Raw genomic sequence first — 24,759 nt, forward strand, 5'->3', positions numbered from 1 at the left:
TGGATGCAGTGTCATTCTCTGAGACAGCAAATAGGAGGAGGAGGAAGAACGGGGAAGAAGAGGAGGGGGCTAAAGAAGCATTAAGAGAAGGAAGAGGGATGGCTTAGTGGGGAAGATGATGAGTTCAAATTGTGTTGTTACTGAACTTCTACTTTGTAAGGCATATGATAAAATGATAAGAGAGGCCAAGTGCCTGAGCTTACAGGATGAGTTCAACATGGAACAAATTGTATTTGAGTTGCTTGAGGGACACTGGGTGGAGAAGACAGCCCTGGCTTTCCCTCGTTCTCATCTGATGTCAATTCTTGAGCAGGTCCATCAGTTCTGTCTGCAGGCCATGGTTCATCTCTATTCCCTCCCCCTTTCCTCTGTCACCAACACAGGGGAGATGGGATGGTTGATGGGTGGGGGGCCGAACAGCAGGTGGGGAGCGCACAGGAAGCGGCTGTCTTTGGGAATAGAGGAGGACTGGCAGGGGAGGAGACAAGAGTGTGGTGGGTGGTTTTTTTTTTTTTTTTTTTTTTTTTTTTTTTTTTTTTGAGACGCGGTCTCGCTCTGTCTCCCAGGCTGGAGTGCAGTGGCCGGATCTCGGCTCACTGCAAGCTCCGCCTCCCGGGTTCACGCCATTCTCCCGCCTCAGCCTCCCAAGTAGCTGAGACTACAGGCGCCCGCCACCACGCCCGGCTAGTTTTTTGTATTTTTTTAGTAGAGACGGGGTTTCACCATGTTAGCCAGGATAGTCTCGATCTCCTGACCTCGTGATCCACCCGCCTCGGCCTCCCAAAGTGCTGGGATTACAGGCTTGAGCCACCGCGCCCGGCCGGTGGGTGGTTTTGTGGGTAGCTTTGTAGGGGTTGGGATGGGGAGACGGGAAGGTTCTCACCTGCTGGCCTTGGTTTTCTCTGACAGGGAGAAGGTAAGGGTGTTTGCTAGGAATGAGGGAAGGTGGTATAATGCATTGGAGAAATGAGGGCAAAGTGGAGGAAATAATCCGATTGGGGCCCCTTATAGGTTTCCCAGGCAGGATGTGGGGCCCTCTGAGCCTGGGGATTCTGGGGGGATGTCAGCTCACCCAATAGTGGCACTTTCCCCCGCGGGGCTCAGCAGTGCCGTGCAGGAGGGACAGTGCTGACCGGACAGGGCTGAGGTGCTGCAGGGCAGGGGAGCCCAAGACAAGCTGACACCAAGCGTGGCGCTGTGGGCTTCAGTCTCCTTAGGCAAAGCAGCAGAGCCAGAGAGGGCTGATGGATTGAAAACTCGAGCAGGGGCGAGCAAAGGCTCTCTGTCTCTCTTAGGTAAAACCGTCTCCGGTTTCTTGCCTCATTCTTCTCAGTCTCGTGGTAGACTACGATTAGAATGGGACAGTGGGGTTTTCAGATTTTAAATGTGGAACCTTGGGGGTCCCAGAGCTTAGAGTGTGGCTTAAGTGGATGGAGGGAAAGGCAGATGGTGTGTCGCAGCGCTGGGACCAGCAGCATACCACTGGGGAGAGGGAGGCAGACAGAGTTTCTGGGCTGCTGAACCGCGAGGACCCCAGGGGAATGGTGCTGTCGCTAAGGGGCTGTGTGGGTTGTCCCACTGAGCACGGGTGGTGCAGGGTGGTGGGGGGACATGGGTGGAGTAGTCCGTCCAGAGCCATAATCCTTGATGGCCACGGGCTGTGAGCAGGGATTCACAGATGTGGGTTATATGTGTAGGAGGAGATGAAAGGGGAAGAGAGGACCACAGTGGAGAGGGATAGGGTTGTGCGGGGGGCAGGGTGTGACAGCCTCCGGGGAGGAGCAATGGGGAGAAGGATCCTGGCTGGCACCTGCTCCAGGCAGTGTGTGTGCAATAGTAGGGTGAGCAGCTTCCCCTGGAGAAGCCAGGAGACAGTCTGGGGGCAGGAGGTGCCACATGGGAGGCCTTCCTGTAGTTCCTCTTGCTGTCCCCCTACTCGAGGCACCCCTGGAAAGGAAAGCAGAGAAGATGCCTGTTCCCTCTGTGCACCTCCTAATGCATCCTCCACCTCCTCCTTCTCTACCTCCACTGCTGGGCCCCGGTAGCCTGAGAGAGCGGCGTGGGAACCTCCCTGGCTTCCCAGGTGACTACAGGGCGGGCTGAGTGACAGGCATCCAAACGCCGTGCTCTTTGGCTGGATAGACTACTCTGTGAACCTGAGGGACCTGGTGCTGACAGGTGTCAGGCAAGTGGCTCAGCCACCCCAGAAGGAGGTGTGCCTGGTGGCAAATCAGGCCACTGGCAAGGCAAGGACTTCCCGGTGACTCCACTTGTCCTGTGACTAGGACAGGTCGGGACACGTGGTTTCTGGGCAGCCTCAGCCATTGAGCTGGGCAGAGTGAGGATGCCACCGCCTCCGTCTCCCCTCTGTGCTCCCGGACCTGAGGCTCTGGGGGGTGCCGTCAGTGGGCTGCCTAACGGGCAGTGTGCTGTGCAGCTCTGTGAACCGGGAGGAGCTGTAGGGGAAGAGCCTCGGGACGAAGGGGCCTAGGAGGGAGGAAAGCAACAGGGTGAGGCAGCAGAAGGTCGGAGGGTGCAAGAACTGTGCTCTTTAGTGCCCAAGGGTTGACATCAGGGGTGCCATCTTGGGTCTTCCTCTTCACTGGGCACAGACAGCGGTGGAGGTTGGGTAGGAACCAGAGGGAGAGTTTATCTTGGCCAGAGGTTCCTAGGAGTTATGTTTACAAGGCAGTGGCAGGAGGGATTGAGGAACATTCTGGAAATGCCTCCCTTAAAATCTTCTCCAAGGAGCAGAAACTTCTCATTTGTCTAAGGGTGGATGAAGGCCACTTATCTTCATAGCAAGGGCTGAGATGGAAAGATGGTAATAATCATTAATAGAACAGTAGGGGAACATGTGCCGAATGTTCCCAGTTCTCAGGGCTTTGGGGACATTAACTGGCTGAATCCTCACAGCAGCTCTATGAGGTTTTACCCACAAGGAAATGGAGGCCTGAGGAGGTGATGTAGGCTGCCCTGGGTTCCGCGACTGTGGTGGCTTTCCAATGGATGGGGAAGGGGCTGCTGGAGCTCCAGTGGGAGGGCTTGTCTTGGGGGATGGGGGATGGGGGGTTCTCTCTGGACGGAGCAGTCGCTCAGCCCTGATCCCGCCGGGGGCCTTTCTCCATCCCCTCCCGGCTGTGGTCCGAGGAGAATCGGGGGCTCGCCTCCCCTGCTGCCTGCCTTCCCTGAGCCCTCGGAGGAAGCCGACGTAGGCTAACTGAATGCATAACTTTATTAAATAAATGCTTTGTCATGACAAAAGACAAAGATCAAGGAGTAACATAAATTATACGTTGAATAAATAGTATACAGCAATCTTCACTTTTTAAGAAAATGTGAGATCCTTTGTTGGTGTTTTATTTCCTTAAGTACAAAATGCTAAACAGGAGCCGAGCTTAAGCTCTTCCGCATTCAGATGGTTTTTTCGTTTTTTTTTTTTCTGCTTTTTTTCTTTCTTTCTCACAAACTGGTTGTATTTGTTGATTTATTTTTCCATCCTTTTCACCAGTAAAGATTATCATCATTTATTTTTGTTTTTAAAGTTGAAACCAAAAAAGAGGAGAGAACAGAGTTATGGTATGAATGTATGTAAAACTACAGAGAACTACAGTAATATGTACTGTGGTTATTGCTGTCTTCAAAAAAAAACAAAACAAAACAAAACAACAACAACAACAACAAACAACCGGTAGGCAACTCGGAATCTGAAGGAATCTTGTCTGACAACTGTGCTATCCATGTGGGCTACTGTGTGACAGTGGCAGTGGAGAGGAGACTCCGGCTGGTGACTGGGGACCGGTGGAGTGGGGTGAGCGGGCACAGGGAGGCTGGGGTCCCCTTCCCTCGGACCCCCCCACCTTCCCTTTCCCCATCCAAAAGGATTTCAGGAGAGGAGGCCAGAGTCTGTGAAATGACTAAACTATATACTCCATTAGAAAACCAAGAAAATATGTTTTAAAATAGAAACAAAAGCCTAAGAGAAAATAAAAAGTGGAGAAACAGTGCAACATAATTCTTGCACTTTAGTGGTTTTAAAAACACAGACAGTACAAGGCCCGGGTTGCTGGTTGGTGAAACCCCCGTCCCTCGTCCCTCCTCCACTTTGCAAAACGGAGCCTCCTTTCTCTTGGAAGCCAGATGTGTCCTCTCTGATGCTATGGGGTTTCTTCTCCTTAGAGCTCTTCTCTGAGGTTCCCATCCTGGGCTGGAGCCCTCTCAGGGGTGAGTGGATGGGTCCGGGGTACTGTCCCACCTTAAGGGGGGCTTGGCGGTTGCCGTGGCAGCCCTGTCTCGCTAAGCGCTGGGTGGTGGGAGCAGGGTGGTTGAGGCCCACCCTCTAGGGGAGGCCAGCCCTGTGGGGGTACCATGGAGGCCACAGAGGTGGTGGGGGGGAGATGGGGTGAGAGAGAAGAGGCATGATCAGAAAAGGGCCTCCCTGGACCTCGTGCGCCTGCCTTCCTCCCCGTATGGGGCCAGTGTCCCCAGGCCTGTCTGTCTAGGCCTGGCTGTCAGAGAAAGGTTCCAGTCTCTTCCTCCCCACGTGCCCTGCTTTGCCAGGTGGGTCGGGGCAGGCTGGAGGAAGGAGGGTCAGTCCTGGCTGGGCTTCCCTATCTCCTGGCAGTCGTGGGAAAGACAGAGGATCTTCACCACTGCTGGAGTGAGGCACGAGTCTAAAGCGGATGGGAGAGACCTTCTGTGGGTCTCTTCTGTGGGTGTGAGTGTGGGAGTGGGCAGCACTTAGACCCAGAGCCATGGATAGCCTGGAGTCCAAGGTCTCTGGGTGAGTAGGCAGTCGGCCAAAGGCCAGCCTGGAGTCAAAGAGAGCCCTGCTTAATTGCCACACCCACACCATTCCAAACCTGCCTACCTTGCACCCTGCCACGGGGGAAGAGGTGCCGTCTTCCTCCAGTGCTTCCCTTCCCAGGGTCTCCCACCCTGGGCCCAGCCAGACCTCCCATTTGGGAGGCTTAGTTCCATGTGTCCATGAAGGCCCAGCTTCTCTAGGGAGTGACCAATTGGCCATGAGAATCCCCTGCATGCAGAAGAGACTCACAGGTTCGGGTTACCAGGCACGAACTTTGGAAACCGGAAGAGTCTGGCACACTCACACCAGGCTCTAATCCCCCACCTGATGGCTGGCAGCAAAAAGCCAATGTGAGGGGCAGAAGCCCGCCCAAAGTCCAGACACAGTGGGCGAAGAGAGAGCCCCTCTCAGGTCCAGGCTGGGAGGAATGTGGGGGGAGATTGTAGTTCCTGGCTCAGTCTTTTCTTAGGGGAGTGGCACCCCAGTATCCACTTGGCAGATCCTAGTTGGATAACTGCTCAAGATGCAAAGGAAGAATGGGTGGAAAGAACAGTGACGTGGAAGAGGTTTGGGATACTGGCCTAAGACACACAGAAACGTGAGTTGGGTTTAGGGCACAGCTGTGCAGAGACATGGGGCGTGCTGACTCGGCAGGTCAAGTCCTTGTGGCTGCTGGCCCTATCGGGCCCCTTTGTCTCATGAAGATTGAGCACTTCTCCTGTCCCCAGTCAACTGTCCTGTCCAGGGGCATAGGAGATAGCTCCCAAGTTCTATAGCTATAGGGTTCCCATCAGTTGAAACAGATTTGCTTTTTCACTATTCCTCTTCGTAGCCCCAAATTCGTTGTTGGAGGCAGTCTCCACTGTGTCATGCCATGAGCAAAGAGTGAAGAGAGCTGTGTCCGCAGCATGAAGGGGTCTCCTTGGCCAGTGTCCAAGCCCCCTTTCCTGGATATCTTCAGCCTTAAAGAACAGTCACAAGGCCACCCACTGGTTGAGGAAGTCATTGGAGAATGGGAGTTTTCTTGGTTCGGAATCTGGCTGCCGAGTGACAGCATCCCTGAATCATGCGTTCCCTGCTTGTTCCGGCCCTCCTTCCACCCTCCACCCCAGGGAGGACGCAGGGACTGGCCAGAATGGAGGAAGAGCCGGAAAGACTCGTGGGCCTCCGTGCCTCCTTGCAGGCTGAAGGTGGGCAGTGGAGCGCATAGTCTTGTCCCTTCCAAAGCATGGCCAGTTTCGACTGATTCTTCCTATCTGGCTTCTAAAGTCTAGCATCCTCCTAAAGTTACCCACCTTCCCTGGCTCTGTGGCCTGGATTAAGTTCATTTCTATTTTGCAACCCATTCCCCCATTTTCCTCTCTTTCCTCTCGAATCCCAGAAAACATACAGGGTGGGGAAGCTAAAGAGGTTTCTATCGGCTTTTTCCCCTTTCTGCTGCTTTGTGCCAAAGCTAGAATGGAACAGTCCCTTCAGCCCTCTGTTCCTCCCCACATCTACTCTGGCCGGAACCGTCAATCTTACTGTTCTCCTGCATCTAAACCTTTTTGCCACCATCTCCCTCTGCCATCTCTTACTTCAGTCTCCCTCCTGCTCTGCCCGTGTGGAGAGTGAGGGAGGCTTCCAAAAATGCACGTTCTGTTCAGATGAAAGGAAAAGGCTGGGGCGGGACGGGTGGATCCGTCATGGACCTGTTGGGCTCATGTGGTGTGATGTCCGGAGACTGTGATTTCCTGAGGGTTTAAAGACTAAAATGGGATGGACTGAGGCGCATGCTGTTTGCACCACGGAGGACTGGCCTCTGCCTGGCTCGGTGGGTGCAGAAGAATATACGTGGGGAATCACTGTCAAGTCCAGCACTGTGCCCCACAAAAAAGCTGAGTTTATTGCTCACGGGAAACTCTGCCTCGAGGCAGGCAAAAATGCTATTACGGGTGGTTGTATTAGGAGAATATGGGTTTTCTCAGTTTTCCCAGCATGAGGAAGCTCCTCAATGCCCCTATAGGAACTACTTTGAAAAGTTAATGCAAACTTTTGAAAGAAAAGAAGAAAGAAAAAAACAAAGAAAAAATAGATTTATATGCCTATATATGACTATATGGAGTCTTGTAGATAAATACAAGCCCACTTTTTTTTTTTTTCAGCCTATCCTCCCCCACAGAGGCTGCTGTGCTACTTGTAAATTGAATTAAATGAGGGCTGAAACCGCACGCATCGGCATGTACTGTAGTCACCCTGGAAGAACAAGTCTTTCCAATTTTGGGGCATATATTGATTTCTAAAAAAGTCTGCCTGGGGAATGAAATATGCACATGAATTTCATATTCATAGATCTGCTTCCGAAAACCTCTCTATCTAATATCGCTCAATTATGAAGTTGTTTTGCTTTCAGAGGAATGGAATGCATTTTTGTTTTTATAAATCTGGGGAGAGACAACAGTCTGCCCAGGTAAGAGGAGAGGAAGTTCAGGGGTCCAGGTGTCCATACTGCTGGCTAGAGGAGGAGACAGATCCGGGAGAGGCCCTGGCATGTTTTGCCTTTTCCTTTCTCCCCCTGACCAATCCATACTGGGAAGCCCCAAGAGTGTCATTGAATGCCACATCCCAGGCTGCATCTTCTAGCGGCTACCTCTCCCGACCCCAGGCCAGGGCTGGACGTGAAAGTTGGGCCCCTCCCTGGTCTCGGTGCCTTTCCTTCCTGCCCACCTGCTTGTCCTCCTTTTCCTAACTCTATTCGTCTTTCTCTCTCCTCTACACAAACACTTCCTTCCCTTCTCTTCCTCTCATTCTTCCTCTTTTCCCTTCTCTGTTCATCCAACTTGCCTCAAAAAGAAAACCATTTTAAAGGGGGGTGGTGTCTTTTTAGCTTTTTGCATCTCTGTTGTTGCCATTTTCGAAGTTGAGCCCTTGCTAGAGATTCCGAGGTCCTCAGTTTCCTCAAATAGATAGATATATATTTTTCCCTTAAATGAGATGAAATGAGTGGCGTCCTGGGGTGGAGGGAGGCGCTGGCTGGAGTCGGGGCTGGGGGTGGGAGGGGGTGAGGGAAGGGTTTCGGGGGGACGCATCACTCAACGTTGCTGCTGTCGAAGGTGTGGCACTGAAAGTCCCCGTCGACGTACTCCATGCCTGGCAGTTTCATTCCGTACTTGTCCACGCACCAGCAGATGCCACGCTTGCGGCCACGGGAAGGTTTGCACTGGGGTGAGGAGAGCAACAGGCTGTGAGGACGCCGCACCCTGGGGCTCTGCTCCTCCCTGTCCTGCCTCTTGTCTACCCCAAGACAAGACTCTCTCATCTCCAGAGAGTTGAGGGCGCTAGACCCAACCCTTGGGTTTCTAGTGTCCCTGTTTCATGGAAAGACCCAGGGAAAAATGTGAATTTAGGCAGCCTACCCTTGGCTAGCTCCTTCAATCCCTTTCTTTCCTTCTTTTTCAGAGATGGGATCTTGTTATGTTGCCCAGGTTGGTCTAGAACTCCTGAGCCCAAGTGATCTTCCTGCCTCGGCCTCTGGAGTAGCTGGGATTACAGGCGTGAGCCGCTGTGCCTGGCTTACAGTCCCTTTTAAAATATTACCCATTCGAGTCCCCCCCAGCCTGAAACTCTGCAGGGATTCTCAAGAGAGTTATGATCCAATAATGATGACGATGGCAATAATAATAACAGGAGGAGGCATCATTTGTGGTGTTATCCTGTACCAGACACCACTCAGCGTTTGGTATGCAGTAGGTACTGTTCTAAGTGCTTTACAAAGATCAATCACTTACTCCTCATTCTCCATTTTACACAAGGGTGCAGGCACAGAGACATTAAATGATGAGTAAGGGGACATAGCTAGTAAGTGGCAGAGTCACGATTTGCCCCAGTGTGGCCTGGCTCTTACATTTAGATTATTGGTGCCCTTAAAGCAGCATCAGGGTCACCTGTCCACCCCAGAGTCCACCCCAGGTCTGCCAATCAGAAACTATAGGGGTGGGGCCCAGCCTTCAGCCATGCCCTCCAGGGATCGGATGCCCTTGGAAATCTGAGAACCGTTGCCCAAAGGGGAGCCTGGCTGTGAAGGGACGTGAGCTGATTTCAGGTGGTACACAGAGAAAATATGGCTTAAACTCCTGAGTGTGTGGTACACCAATGATACGTGCTGTGCGATAGTGTTACAGAGTTTCCTCTTTTTTTTTTTTTTTTTTTTTTTTTTTTTTTTTTTTTTGAGACGGAGTCTCGCTCTGTCGCCCAGCCCAGGCTGGAGTGCAGTGGCGCGATCTCGGCTCACTGCAAGCTCCGCCTTCCGGGTTCACGCCATTCTCCTGCCTCAGCCTCCCAAGTAGCTGGGACTACAGGCGCCCACAACCGCGCCCGGCTAATTTTTTGTATTTTTAGTAGAGACGGGGTTTCACCGTGGTCTCGATCTCCTGACCTTGTGATCCGCCCGCCTCGGCCTCCCAAAGTGCTGGGATTACAGGCGTGAGCCACCGCGCCCGGCCACAGAGTTTCCTCTTGCAATGAATTCACCTAGCTAAGGTGACCTGTGGAAAGCGTAGTGGATTACGGCATAGGAGGGAATGAGGGAATGGATTGTAGCATAGTAGGGAATGTGGAAAGTCATGATCGTGGTATATGAATGGGTATCTGAGGCCTGGGAAACAGTAAGCGGTTAACGGTGGAAATCTTAGGCACTTGCCCAAGGTGGAGTTTCCTGGCAGGTGCCATTTTCGGAGCCATCTGAGCCTGGGAGCTCAGGGCAGGGGACGTACCTGCTTTCTCTTGTAGAATCCTTTGCGGTCACAATTGGGCAGGTACACGGCACGGGGCACCATGCGTGGGCTGGCTTTGAGCTCCTGCAGGGAAGCCTCCATGTGTCTGCGGCAGGGGCCCTGTGTGGACAGGAGGGTGAGAGGCATGGCGAGACCAAGGGAAAACCACCCAGCTGCGCTGACGAGTGGCCCGGGGGTGGGGGCCGAAGGGTCTCGGGAGGAAAGTCACCACCTTCGGTGCTAATCATCTACTGCCAAAGCTCTTTCCTCCCTGTCACCTGTCACGTGCGCTGGGATCACAAAGCCTGCCTTTGGCCAGGTACAGAGCCATACTTTCTCTTTTGTGTTCCAGGTCACCCCCTCCCCTGCAGCTTTTCTCTTCTGCTGAGTAACCATGTCCAGAGGTGCCCGTGTCTAGATGCTCTAGGAGAATATTCAGTCTCTGCCTCGGACTGGACACAGCTGCAGGGCCCAGGTACCTGGTGCATGGCCGCTGAGCTGGCACACACTGTCCGCAAATGAGCACTGCCTCTATTCCCACTTACTAGCACAAGCCCTTCGCCCTGACAAGTGTACGCTCTGGAAACTCTCCTCCCACATCCTAAGCTGAGCCACCATGGTTGGCTGCAGGTCCTCTTCCGGGTCTAGCCTAAGCACCTCCTGCTGCCATGAATGTCCATTTAGATGCAGGAAAAGGTCAAAAGCCAGGAGGGAATGAGGGAATCCCCGAGATGTACCTGCTCAGACTCCTGTCTCATCTCAGGTGCAGAGATGACCCGGGGGTGGGCAGTGTTCTCGGCTCCCCCTACAAACTTGGACTGGGTCAGCTTCTTTCTGCGGTCCTTCTTCACTGCTTCAGCCTTCAGCTCGGAGATGCGGGTGTGTTTGGGCCGGAAGATCTTGGGGGAGTAGGTCTCCTCGGCCATCTCAGAGGTGGTGGGCTCCTCGTGCTCACGGGAGTCTCTCTCTGCAGGAGAAGGAACCGGAGTGTCAGCCCCCGTGGGCCAAGGTGCACACGGCCAGAGCCCAGGGCTGGGCAGTTTGGGGTGAGGGGAGTCATAAAGGCTGAAGGAGATGTGTCTCTGCCCTCCTGGGGCACTCTGAAAGCAGGGGGATAAGAACCAGGAAGCAGAGCGGATGCTCATTTAAGTGGTGGGAAGTTTCTGGCATGCTTGGAGTCACGCAGAGAGTGCAGACAGAGAGACCTCACAGAGGAGAACTGAGAGACTGACGGACGGATGGGTGAGGACAGAGTGGACCTTCTGGGGGCAGGAAGGAGGAAGGGCAAGGAAAGTGGCCCCTGCAAGGATGAAGGTGGTAGTGAGCGGTTTGCTTGCTGGGGGATGGCCAAGTAGATGGGACATGGCTGGAGGTGGGGCTGAGAAGTAGGAACGCGGGAATCTGGGTCCACGGAGGAAGATGACACAGCCAGGGCGTGGACGAGAAGGGCCAAGTCTGTCCTGTTAGTGAGATCTTTGCACTTTCAGAGCTGCTGGATGTCGAGGTCTCTTTGGACCTGGGGAACCTGGGAGGAGGGGGTCCTGGGGTCTGGAGCAGCAGGGTGGTGAGGACCTTCATACACAGCAGGAGGAGGGGAGGGGAGAGGAGAGCCAGAAATGTGGGCCCGGAGGGGACTGGCGTGGGGCCAAGTAGAAGTCAGAGGCCTCGCTCCCGCTCTGGCTCAGAACTGGTGCTGTGCTCGGGGGCCTGGGAGGCTGGGACGTTACTCAGCTCCGGACTGAGAGAGGCTGACAGCTGGCTGAGACCAGGACAGTTATATATAGGAGTGGCTTGGTGACAGTCTATACTTAGCTGACTTTTGACCTTTAGAGAAGTAAGACTTTGTTCATGTATTTGTTGATCCTTAATTCTACCCGTCTGGCCTTTTCTTGGTGCGCAGATTTCCCCTAAATTCTTATCTCATAGGCATCCATCCCTGGGTCCCCTTCTCCTCTCAGCTCCTTGACCTCACCCAGCCTCAGAGGAACCAGAGTGGGGGAACTTTAGATTGTTGTTTCCAGGCGGGCGGGGTGTGGCCACAATGCCCCACAGTGGGACCAGGTGCAGGGGTGAGTGGAGGTGGGGGGCCCTGTCTTCATTGCTTCCCTCTTTTTTCAAATACTGGAAAGAGAAAATAGAGCTTTGAGTGATATTAAATAACCAAAATGAGATGAAAGAAAATTCTGTTCTCCACCCACTCCATGATCGCTGGGATGTCCAGGAACAGTGACTGCCAGACATCTGGGATGGGGAACAGAAGAAGTGGGCAGAATTCAAGGAAGTGGGGGTGGGGAAAAGAGAAGCTTTTTGAGAAGACACTGTTTTATGCCTCTGGGCAGGTGTAGAACTCGACTTCTGAGCTTGCAGCCTTGGGCAAGTTCCAGGTGTGAGTTAGGAAAGGCATTTGAACACCTGGCCTAACCTGGTCAGGATGGCAGGTGGCAGGAAGCAGCCAAGCATCTGTTTCTCTCTTGGCTCAGGATTTGTCAAGTCTCATGAAATAGGTATTTGATCTTTAAGGCCTTGGCAGAGAAGGTCCCTGCCCTAAAGAAGCCTCCAAGGGTTCGCAGCATTCCTGGTGGTGAGTTGCTTTGGGTATTTATTCACAGGAAAGGAAGGAAGGTAATTACTGGAGAGGAAGATCATGACTCGGAGAAAACAAATAACAAGGTGGTGGGCGGGCTCTCCCTGAACAAAATTCAACCTGAGATTCCTGGCACCCCTTCTGGCCTCTCACCCACTCTTCCCAGTTGTGCCTTGATGTCCCAGTACCCCGATTCTCCTCTATCAAACCCTGATGTGACAACTCATCAATAGGGTGACATCCCTGGTAGGTGGAAGGCAGGATTTTAGGGATTAGTTAAAAGGGTCATGTTCTGGGGTAAACTGACTTTTCTTGGTTGTAGAGCAAGTGAGATTGGCAGGAGGGAGGGAGAAGCAAGGCTGGTTTGGGGACTCTGTACAAATTGAAAGGCTGGGGTTCCGTTATCTAGTAACACAGGCCTCGCCTGGAGGCTCGGATCTTGGAGAAGAGGGAGTAAGGAGAGGGAGTGCTAACCATCGTACAGAAGGGCTTTCGGACCCGTCTTATTGAGGGACTGGAGCCGCACCACTCAACCTCAACATCACCAAGCATTCTAATCCTGAAAAAGTAGTTGACTACTGTGGGGGGAGGGGCAGGCAGGAAATGGTGGCTACTGAAAGCCTGGGGGCAGGGGTGTTCAGATTGGAGAAGCCTGGACCCCTTCCCCAAACAAGATTGTAACTGGATAAAGTGAGGGCAGGTGGGGGAGTGGGCTGGCTGCTGACCAGCGCACTCACGCGTCTCTGCATCTCCTTCAGTGGGCTGCCCCAGCCTGGCCCGGAGAGCCAATACATTGTCACCTCTTCAAGGGGAGAGAGCCTGGGAACCTGGCTCCTCTCCTGTGGCTGGTGTAGCAGCTCCTGGAATCCTTTCCGTAGGCCATTTAGCCAATCCCCTGTGTCCAAGCAGAAATAAGCATCTATCTCTCTAGTCCTTAAGGACATCTGAAATGGGGGTGCCATTCCATCCTCCTCCGGCTACCTGTTGGGGGAGGCTCTGTCCATTTGGTCAGAGGGTGCCCTTCTCCAGCTGTCATTTCAGCTTACTCTCTCTCTTTGGCCTTGGTGGACACAGAAGCGTGGTGGCCCACAGCCTTCCCTCAACAGCTCTTCTCAAGACCCTTCCCATTTTGGGACTTTTTCTAAGTGCTGTGGGCTGTCCTTAACCTTGAGTCACCCTTTCTGGGAGGGGGATGGGGCTGTTGACAATGGTTTGACAAACCTTGGGGTAAATTTATTTTGACCTCTGTTACTCTTTTCTTTGAAAGTGTTCAAGTACTGCCCCAGGGCCAAGCAACCATGATGCTAGCATACAACATGTAGATTCTGGTATCTCTCTTCATTTAAGGAACTAAGAACGCTTTGGCAAACTCTCTCCTTTTCCCAGCCTCCCCAAGGCGAGTCTCCTGAGGGCACACCTTCCCCAGCTTGCAAGCTTTTTGGCTGCTTCTGAAGAGCAGGCTTAACATTTTGATGTGCCTCCCGGTTTCTGGTGCCACTTAACCCCATGGGACCTATTCCTTAGGCAGCAGCAGAGTCCAGGGTCGAAGATACTAATCAGGGTCTTGTGGTCACCTGTAGGCTCCAGAGAGACAGCGGAAACTTGGAGGGGAGCCAGGGCAGAGCCACGGAGATTAAAGGGCTGGAAAGTAAGACCGGAGCTGCGTGCCAGAAGCAGCTAGCCCGACTCAGCTGCTCTGTGGCTGAGTCATAAATAGGCTTTCAATTTTGGAAGGGTTTAAGTTTTAGATAAAACAAGAAGGAACAAGTAGACTGGCTACTCTTGAGCTATTTCATCAAGAGAAAATGAACTGAGGTTGCAGAAGGGATCTAGGCAGGATACCCAGGAGGACTTCCTGGTGAAGATTGTTCTGCACGTGAACAGCAAAAAAACTCAACAGTCAGCACTGGAACCTGTTTGACAAACAGGTCAATATCTCCATGTGGCCAGCAGAGGGCGTGGGAGACTGGCACCCACACAGCATGGGCTCACTTCTAGGGACTGGAAGCGTTTTTAAAATCTGGAATTTGGAATTAAGCACGGTGGCTCATCTCTAATCCCAGCACTTTGGAAGGCCAAGGTGAGTGGATTGCCTGAGCCCAGGAGTTCGAGACCAGCCCGGGCAACATGGTAAAACCTCGTCTCTACGAAAAAAAAAAAAAGTACAAAAATTAGCTGGGCATAGAGGTGGGCGCCTGTAGTCTGAGAAACTTAGGAGGCTGAGACCAGAGGATTGCTTGAGCCCGGGAGGTTGGAGGTTGAGGCTGAGGTGAGCCATGATTGCTCCACTTTGATAGCTCCACTGCACTCTAGCCTGGGTGACACAGTGAGACCCTGTCTCGAAGAAAAAAAAAAATCTGAAATTTGGGTGCCTCCCTCTCCTACTTCTGTAATAATCACTCGAATCCCTTCCTTCATTTGTGTGGCTGTAGCATATATTTAAAGAGTCAGGGAGACAAACAAGCGAGGCCCGGAGAGAACCATGTGTGGGAGAGTGAAGGCAGGTGAGGGAGAGGGGAACAGGGCTTCTTTCTGCATGGCATTCTGCTGTTTCTGTAACCTGCAACTGGAAAACGATCCAGGAAGGAAGAGAGACATATTCCAGACTTCCCCGCCCATGAGATACTGTTCTGAGAGGGTTTTGCAGAGGATGGGAAATGTGGAATGCACGGCATCCATTTCTCCTGCTGGGAGCTATGGAGGCTGGACCTTTACCTTCATAATCCTATTCAATGACTAAGGGAGGGGATGATGATAATATTATCTGGATACAGTATTTACCTTTGGGGTGGGATCTAAATCTCTGGCTTCTATATAATACCTCCAGTCCTTCCCACTGGCTCTCCAATGCCTCTAGCCCCTGCCACTTTTGGGTGGCCAACTCAGTTCCTCTTTCATTTGTAAGGCGTTCCCCATTCACCCCAGTGCAGCAGCATACACAGAGGCACACGCAGTACATCGGCCTCTCCCCACGGTAACATGAACACGTGCTTAAGGACTGCACCATTCTCTATGTCCTGGCAAACACAGAGAGAGTCATGGTGCAAGTCCAGCTGCTACAGACCCAGAGGCGTCTTAGGGTGAGAAATACTACAGTCTGCACAATTGCACAATGCATGTACCGTGCCCAAGCTCAACCACTTTCTCCAAACCTTCCCTTTTGCCACGGCTGTTCTCTTCCAGCAGAGGCAGGCACATGGTCTTCTGAACGGTTCTGGCTCCACCTTGCTTGCTAGTCATAGCAATGGATGGATCCAGGTGGAGACCTGCCTGCCTAAAATCTAAACCCCCAACCCCTGGACCTCTTAGTCACACCCCGGTGCCATTAACAGCCTGCTCCTGGGCTGGTGTTAGTTTATCACTCTATCTTGCTTGACCTAATAATCAATTGTAAGAGAAAACTAGGTGACCCAGATATTGTGCCTTAGCTTACAAAAATCGAAGAAACAGAGGTATCCTTGAAATTCACAGTCCAGGAAGAGTGTGGGGCTTTGCCAGGCCACCCAGACCTGGGGAGATTCTCCCATCTCCTTTTCTAGACAGAAGATAAGATGAGGACGCCTAGAATCTCTCTACAAAGAATGAAAAAGGGATCTGCATTTCTTCTGGGTTTCATTCTAGTCCCCTCTGTGGAATTTAAATAGCCAACTTCTTAAGGGCAGAGCTTTGTCATTTCTCTTTGTCTCACCAGCATATAGTATTCAATAAATAACCTTTAAATGGAGAGATGTGTAAATCTGCCCAAGAGGCAAAGAGAAGTAGGTCTGGAAGTATTTCTGTAATATAAGCTGGGGCTTAGAGCCCAGTTCATGCCTTGAGAGGTTATCTCATCCATGCCCCTGCCCTGAAGCACAATAACCCTGCCGCGGGGGACAGGGAGGCAGACCCGTCTCCACTTAGAGAGCTCCCCCTGGGAGTCCTTCCTCTGCCTAACCCCATTCCTTCATGCGGCATTAAGGGCACTCAGTCTCCTTCCCTAAAGATATATAGAGAAAAGGCGGCCCACAGCCCTCCACAGTGTAGATGCTATAGGCGGGAAGGTGACATCTCACAGAGTAAGGGGCTGGGGTCCCACCTACATCTGCCCCACTGTCCAGGGACCAGAGGTAAAGAGAGGCTCCTTGCTTTTTTCCAATGCCAAGCTAGGATTTGGGGTTGTGACTCTGGCTCACATTTCTTGGTCCCTAGGAAGCAGCTGGCAATAACTGTACACATAGGAAATACACGCTTATGCACAAGTCCCTGAGTGAGAATCTCCAGCCAAGCTTTTGGAGTTGGGGAAGGGGAAGCATGCTCAGTAGAAGTGTCTGTTCCCTATACATACCCCAAATGAGAAGGTAATGGTGGGGGGATAGGTGGGGAGCAGCCTCTGGAAGAAACGCTGGGCTGCTTTTCTCCTGGCCACTTTCCTATCAGGACCCATCACAGCCAGTTCAGAACATTGCCGTCTGCAGCCACATTCCCCCAAAGTCCTGCATGACCAGAAGGGGGCGGCAGGGAGCAAACAAGGTTTACTCTTCTCTCCCGAGGCCCCCAAGAAGGTGCCCAGGCTCTGCTAGGGACCAAACAAGGGAGCCCTGTCTGTCAACGAAAGCTGAGACTCCTCTTTTTTGACTCTTTGGGAGCAAAAGGAAAGAGTGGGGACAGCAGTTCCCTTCTCAGGTGAGAGAGGGGTTTGCTGGTAGCCACTAGCGACGTGGAGATACATACTGAACACGTGAAATGTGGCCCGGGGAACTCAGGGACCACGTTTAAAAATTTACTTAATTTTTATTTAATTTTAATTAGTTTAAATTTAAAAATGGATACTCGACTCAGTTATTGGAAAGATTTTAAAGTATGTTTGGAATGCCTCAGGTATGTGAATCTGCTTTTTCAACTGTAAATTTTATGAAACCTAAATACAGATCAAGTGTTTCCAATGAAAATTTAGTGTCCGAATTGAGATGAGCTGTAAGTATAAAAATCATACTGGGTTTCAAAGGCTAAATATGAAGGAAAGAATGTAAAATATCTCAATATAATGGTTTTATTTTGAGCATGTGGTGAAAGGATATTTTGGATATATTCAGTTAAAATGTGTTATTACAATTAATTTCCCTGCTTTTTAAAATCTTTTTAAAAAAGATGTGGCTACCAGAAAGTTAAAAATGACAAATGTGGCTTGTATTATGTTTCAATTGGAAGTGCTATTCTAAACGATCTGGAAGAAGAGTCATCCTGGCTGAGGTGACAGAGGGGTGTCACAGTCCCAGTTCAGGATAACTGGAACCCACATAAAACAACTCAGAGAATCAACAGAGGTCATCTGAGGCCTGGCTCTGAGTGCATATTCAGTGGGACCTTATTTTAGGCCAGGGAAAGGGGCCTGATGGTTTAGGTTGAGGGGTCAAACATGAGATAACTGAGTTAGTTTAAAATGTTCCTATAGTTCACCTGGCAGGTCTGACTTACTGGAAAAAGGGGCCTATCTTATCTGCCTCCTTCCTAAGCATCCCAGAGGAGGAGCTGCCACGGCCTCCAGGATGTATTAGAAAGGCTCTCAGCACTTCCTGCAGCAACCGGAAGTCCCCAGCTGCCCTCTGGAAGCGCATCTGTCCTCTCCTGCTGAAAGATCTCAGAGGCACCTGCCCATGAAAGCCAGGGGGCCCTCATGCTCTCTTCCTTATCAGCGTTGGTAGTGCATGGTTTTCCTTCTCTCCTTCGGATGCAGAAATTCCCTAGTTACTGCACTCGCCCCATCCAACCACACCCTCCCTGGATCTCTGCTTTCTGTTGGCACCACGTGAGGACTGTGCTGTTGGAAGCAGGCCACTTCTCCACCGTGTTCTTCAAGACTACAGGCCGCTGCACAGCCCAGAGGCAGCCAGAGCCTGCCTGCCTCTCCACATCAGGAGAGCTTCCTGTAATGTAGAAAATGAGGTTTGGCGCATGGACCTGAAAGCTGGACTGAACACCCCTCCTTCACACCCTCCAGGTCCTCTTTCCCTGACAAACCACTAGCCTAAGCCAGGCTTGTATGCAAGACTGTGTAGAAAAAGGGACAGAAGTGAGTGTGAAAATAAGAGAGTGTGGCCCTCTCTCCTTTGGGGAGGGCTTTGGGGCCGCTTCACTCCTTTTCCTACTGCCCCTAAAACAGCGCCTTCAGATTGTGGGTTATGATGTCATGGGGTGATAGCATCTGGCAGTGTTTGCCAAAGGCCTCACTGCAGGTTAGCCCAGGCCCAGGCACGTGACTAGCGAGAAAGCCAGGAATGGCTGAATGCAGTGCTGGAGCCCCTGCGGGGAAGAACTGAGTCCCAGCCCCTTTTCTGCCTCTAACCCTGCTGCCACATCTTGGGCAAGTGACTCCCCACTCAGGGCCTCAGTATCCTCATCCTAAAACGAGGACCTTGACTGTGATGATGGGTGTGGGTTCCTTCCGACGTTAACATTCTTTGACCAATACCCAGACAATTCCTGGAGAGACACTAGGACTGAGCTAAGCTGAGTGGCCAGGTACTAACCAACCTGGTTAGGTGCTCTAAACCAACAGCATAGTGGCCAAGGTGGGAATATAACCTCTCCCCCTCACAGAGATGTTCAGTCACTCCTCTGGATTTATATTTTAAAAAAAAAGAGAGAGAGAAATGACATCATAACAGAATTTATGGAAATAAATGAAACTGGAAATAAAAGGGGAGGTTTTGCTGGTATTGTGGAGCAGGGGGTAGAAGCCTACACTGCCTTCCTTGTTTATTTGATTATTTATTTTTGCAAATATGTAATCAATCTTACTGTTTTGAATAACATGTCCAGATTGCAATTTAAGGATGGTGTCTGGGAATTGCAGCTTTTGGACCAACTGTAGAGAAAAAGCAAATGTAAAACTAAACAAACCCCTCCAAATCCCCTGCTTGACTCAGCGCAGCCATTCTCCCGCCCTCTTTCCTTCTGCTCCGGCTCCTGGTTGGTACCTGCTCTTTAAGATCTTCTTCCAGTTTCTGGATGTAGTGGGTCTGGAGTGTGGTGATCTCTTCTCCAGAGTTTTTGTTTTCCACACACTAAATATCTTAAAAGTTTCATAGGCATTGCTTAGGTACAAAGTAGAAACTTTACACAAGTATTACCTCCCCTTCCCGCTGGCTTCTTCTTCGTTCCATTAAGGGGGCCAGGGCTTCTGCAGGGAATTCCTGCTCCCATGCCCTTTGCTGTAACCCTCACGATGACCTCTGGCTCCTAGGGTCAGCCTGGTCCTCCCTCTGCAGCTGCAGGCCCACCTGCCTGCTCAAATCCAGCCCAAGCCCGGGACTAACTCACAGCTGCTCTGACTTAAAACTCAAGCCCTCAGGGGATGCCTTAGAGTTGGGGTGGGGGTTGGGGGGTGGATGGAGAATGGCGGAGGAAAGAGTAGGAGGGAGGGGCGAGGAGGGGGAAAAAGAGAAATGGAAAGAAAATGAGCTCTCACTAGGGCTAACTGCTTGTTCTTCCAGTCTGAGCTGACACAGCAGAAAGGGGTGGTGGTGGGCGGAGGTGGCAAGAAAAGTCCAGTTAAAGCCCCATCTCATCTTCCCAACTCCCGTTTTGGTTGGCTCAGGGTACGGCCATCCTCTCAAAGACTTGTTTCAGAGGGAGGGGGTGCGGGTGGGAAAGGAATTTGGCTCCTTCAGTTTTCCATGATCTTGCTCAACCCAGACATAAATTTGGCCAATAAACCTAACTCTGGAACTTGACTTCAACATGGCATTTTAGACCAAGCTTGGAGTTGAAGCCAGGGTGATGGAGGCCAAACCCCTCAAAGTAGCAAAGGCTGAATTCATTTTTATTTAGGTAATGCTTTTGCTTTCTTTTCCAGAAGTCTATTTTTTGTCCCACGGTGTCTCATTTCTTAATGACAGAACAGAAACCCAGAACCCACGGTTCCCTACATCTCAAACTGAATGTCTCACCAGCACAGAGGAGACCTACCTGAACCCCAGTATCTGTGCTGGGGACCAGCCCATCAAACCTCATTCCCCACCAAAAATGCCGGAAAGCAAACCCAGCACTTCCTGGACTCCCTCCACTCACCGCTATTTACTGAGCTTTGCCCAACAAATAACTCCCGTCTTTCATCTCCCTCCAGCCTCACACACATTCTTTTTTTCATATCTGTCTCTGCTCCTGAACTGGTCGGAATGAAATGCAGAGCCAGGCTCGCTCTCAGCACCGGCTCTCGGGCCCACTCCCTCTGCAGTTGCTCAGCAACCGCCTAGCAAAACACCGTCTCCTCCGCCCTCTCCTCTCTCTCCCAGAGGCTTTGGCTGCCTGCCACCTCACTCCCCTCTGCTCCCCATTTCTGCTTCCAGAAATGCACCTTTTTTGGGTTCTACATATGTTTGGTTACATATAAATATATATAATATAGTATATAGCATATATACAATATATAATACGCCTTATATAGATATAATATATCGTGTGTGTGTGTGTGTGTGTGTGTGTGTGTGTGTCTGTGTATGCTGCAACTGCGGGAGGGAGGGGGAGAATCCATATCTGCAAGCTCAGATTTTGGCGGGGCGGGCTTGGGGAAGACGAGGGAGGTGGGTTGGGAAGCAGGAATTTTGGCTAAAGGACCAAAAGGGCACTCTCCCTCTCTCTGTCCATTTCTCTCTTCTTAAGAACGGTCTGTACACCATCTCCAACTTTTTGGGGACCCGCCCAATGGTTGTCCGGCTAAAACGCCCTTTCCAGGAGCGCCCACTCCCATCCCATCTGTTCGGGACGAAGATGTCGGCACCAGCCGCGGTGGAGCGCCGCCAACCCGCAACAGCAGCCGGCCGGGCACCTGCCTTCGGCGGGGTGGAGTCGGAGAGGAGTGCTGGGGAGGGGGCGGGTAGAAGAGGCTGCTTCGGGTTGGCCCAAGGGCACTCAGAAGGTGGGGGTTGGGCAAGGGGCGGCAGGGAATTCTACAAGGGATCTTGCTTGGGACTGAAGTGTCGTGTGTGTGTGTGTGTGTGTGTGTGTGTGTGTGTGTGTGTGTGATGCGCCCTCCGTGCTCGCCTAGCAATTGAGCGCGCGTGCGCCCTGCGTGCACACCCTTCACACTAGCCACATCACACTACACGCTTGGCAAATAATAAGTGGAGCCAGGATGCTGCTGAGTGACACCTTACGTACTTTCGGTGTGACTGGATTGTTACCCAGGGCGGTCGCTTCCCAGCCAGGAAATCAATTAATGTTTTCCCCCTCCGCTAGGCTTTTCCAAATCCACATCCCCCAAGATGAAGGCAGGCAGGACCGCCTTTGAAAAGTGGATCTTAATAAAAATAACCTCACAAGCCGGTCTCTGGGGTTCCCAGGGCCTGCGCGTGCTCCCCTTTTCCTCTTTTTGCAGGCTGCAACCTGGAGATCGACTACCTCTTGCAAAGCTGGAGGGGCTGGCGCCTGCGTCACTCAAACCCTGCAGGGTTTGCGGGGACAGAGGCTGAACACAGGAAGCTCTCCGGCCTCCTGGCAAGCGCGGACGCACTCCTCTCCTGCACTATAGTGACTGAAGTTTGCACTTCAGAAAACTCATGTTAGGGTGCTCGTGAGTAATGGAAAGGGACAGAGAGGGAGAAGGGGATTGCCCCCGTAACTAAACTGTCCCCCTAACTAAACTATGCCAATTAAACATTGTTTAGCCAAGTTTTAACCCCTATTGGAGAGACTCAATAGCCAGTTTGACGTCTTAGAATCCAGACTTTTATGTAGTTTATTTAACTTTTTTTTTTTTTTAACTAAAGATCAGGTAACTCTTTCCAAAAAGAAACTCAGTCTAAGGGGGTAGAACTGTTCTGATTGAACAAGTAGCTGTGTCAATCATTTCAACCCTAGACTTCTGGCGCCGAGAATTTGGGGGCGGGGCAACCCGGGGGCGGGGCAAGCGGAGGCGAGGCTCCCAGTGCGTGGCTTTTCTGTCTCCGCCCCGTGAATTTTGCATTCTGCGTTTCCAGGGCCCCTCATGCACTTACTGCACACCCACTTCTGATCTGGTTTAGGAGACTGGGGAGGGCGGGGTGGGGGGGGGGGCATTGCGGAGGGAGGAATTGCGGGGCGGGGGTGGAGATGGTGGTGGTGCCGGGAATCTGCACAGGCGAGGAAGTTGAAAGGTCTGAATCTCACATCCCCTTTTGCCTCCCAGCCCTATGTCCACCTTTCATCCTAGGTAAAATCTGAATTGGAGAGGGGGAAAAAGGAATTAGATTCAGAAACGAACACCAGGCACAGAATCCCAAACCCTTCCTTCCTACTCTTCCCCATCCCCACCCCGCACCCCCGCGCTCCTAAAGCATTTTTTCCCTTCCTGGGATAAAATAAAAGTCATTTTGCAGTTAAGTATGTTTTACCATCTACCACAGGCAATCATTTTCAATCAAAAGCAATGGTTATGCACATGGGAGGGGCTTCACGGCTTCCACCCGAAAGGCATTAGTTACCAAGAATGTGGGGTGCTTGTGGTGTGTGTGTAGGGGTGGAGGGATAGAAACGCCTGGAGGCACGGGGGTGGAGGGGCCAAAAGGGACAAAGGTGGAATTAGCTCAGAAGATGGGTAACGCCTCTCTCTCCAGGCCGCAATTAAAAGAGTATTTTAACAAAAGAGATTTTTTTCCAAGTTCAGAAAAAAACGTATGCGGGGCGCGAGGTGGGTGGAGGAGGGAGTTGATAATGTAACATACACTCTTTCAGACTGGAGATAGGGTACCAGGGGATTTGGACCTTGTGACCGAATGGGAACTCAGAATCAGTATTCGGACAGAGTAGGGGGGGTGGGGGAGGGGGCGGGCAAGATGTAGGTAGGAGGTAGGAGGAAGGAGAAAGAGCGAAAGCTGGGATAGACTTGGCTAGACAGTTCCCCAGGGTAGCAGGATCCTCCAGGGCTCCAATTCCGAGGTGCAAGGACCCTCCCCGACTACTCCCGAGCTGCACCCCAGCTCGAAGCCACTTGCTGCGCAAAGCGCGCGGGCCCAGCCGGTCCCGTGTCCCCCGCCCGTGCGCCGCGTAACTGACTGGCACACTGAGCGCGCTCACCGATCTTGACTTGCTCGCGGTAGCTCTTTTCGTTGAGGCAAACCCCTCGGCCGTGCAGCAGGGCGTGCAGCGGCTTCTCCTCGTCCTGCCGGGGGAGGCAGCGCAGCCCCTGGGCGCAGCGCTCGGTGTAGACGCCGCACGACTGCCCCTCGGCCAGGGCGCAGGTCATGCAGCAGCCGCAGCCCGGCTCCTTGACCAGCTCGCAGCCCAGGGGGCTGGGGGGGCACATGGAGAGGGCTTTCTCGTCGCAGGGCTCGCAGTGCACGAAGGAGCCCAGGCTCTGGGCCGGCCCCGCATAGGCGGCCAGCAGCAGGAGGACCGCGGTGAGCAACATCATCTTCTCTTAGTCGCCCCCTTTACCTCGGGGTGGGGCAGGAGAGCGAGAGTGCAGGGATAAAGGGGCCAAGAGGGCGCCCGGAGATTTTTTTTTGTTTTTGTTTTAAAATTTCTAGCAGGTAGAGCAGGTGCCCTCCCCCAGACACTTGCAAAAATGTAGAGAGAGATGGAGGACTGGGGTGCCCGCGAGCAGGTCCCAGCTGCAAGAATTAAAGCCTTGCAACAGGTTGGGGGAAGCAGGGCAGCGCCAGGTGCACCCAGTGAGCGGAGGCCGGAGAAACCCTCAAGCCTGAGCGGGTCAGAATTATAGAGGGAAAATAGCCACAAAATTGTTCACCCCCAAGCAACCACCGAAATAATGAGCTCGGAGGCAGTGGAGATGGCGTTGGGGTTGGGGGAGAAAAATGGATTTATCTTTAAAAATTTTGCTTAAAATCTAAAACACACCCCGCTCCTTTCTAACCCTCAGCTGCCGGCGGTGCGCGGCGGCGCGGAACAGGTAAGAGGCGTTGGCTGCAGCCGAGAGGGTGGGAGAAAACGTTGAAATCAAGAAATTAAAAAAAAAAAAAAAAACCCAAAACAAAAAAACCCCAAACCCTAACACCTCTTTTCTCCCACTTTGCCACCTCCTCTTCGAAATTCGCAGGTTCTACGCGAAGTCCGGAGAAGGGTGAAAACGGAGGAGGGGTAATGGGGTAATGAAAAGGAGCAAAAAAAGGAAAAAGCCCACACTGCTTTGCAGCTCTTTCCTAGCTCTTTTCCCCTGCAGAAGTTTCCAAAGAGACTACAGGCTCCGGGCGAGCAGGCGCTTTTAAATAGCCGGCCCCTGGCTGCCAGCCAGTTTGTAGCTGCAATTTGAGCTTCCCAACACCCAACTCAGGCAAGGATGCCAAGGAGCTTTGCAGTACAAACTCACACGGGGTGGGGGTGGGGAGAGGCCTTCTAGACACAAGGGGGCTCCCCTTCGCTCCCTGAACAGCGCTCTCCTCTCCCCTGAACAGCGCCCTCCTCCCCGCGGAATGTAAGAAAGGGGCAAGGGGGACAGGCTGGGGCTACCGAGTGTGGGGAGGAGGTGGAGGGGCCAGTGGAAGACAGAGTTCTTCGGAGCAGGATGAACACAATGAGGAGAGTAACTTGGTCTCCCCCTCCCTACTATCCCTTAACTAGTCAAGGCACAGGCTGAAGGGAGACGTATTTTCTTATTAGCCAACCGGATATACCATGCCCAAGAAATCTTCCTAAGCTTCTGC

The 24,759-nt window shown here is 52.1% G+C and overlaps 1 protein-coding gene across 1 annotated transcript; it reads right to left on the reverse strand.

Annotated features, from left to right (window-relative positions):
* Nucleotides 1-3,217: 3,217 nt before the first annotated feature.
* Nucleotides 3,218-24,295, reverse strand: IGFBP5 (insulin like growth factor binding protein 5). Its single transcript, XM_045367682.2, has 4 exons — nucleotides 23,174-24,295; nucleotides 10,296-10,525; nucleotides 9,559-9,678; nucleotides 3,218-8,006 (listed from the first exon to the last, which is right to left on the reverse strand). The coding sequence occupies exons 1-4, from the start codon at nucleotides 23,508-23,510 to the stop codon at nucleotides 7,875-7,877; spliced, it is 819 nt and encodes a 272-aa protein (XP_045223617.1). The 5' UTR covers nucleotides 23,511-24,295; the 3' UTR covers nucleotides 3,218-7,874.
* Between the last annotated feature and the right edge of the window lie 464 nt (nucleotides 24,296-24,759).

Source organism: Macaca fascicularis, chromosome 12, assembly GCF_037993035.2.
Source record: "Macaca fascicularis isolate 582-1 chromosome 12, T2T-MFA8v1.1".
Lineage (NCBI taxonomy): Eukaryota > Metazoa > Chordata > Mammalia > Primates > Cercopithecidae > Macaca > Macaca fascicularis.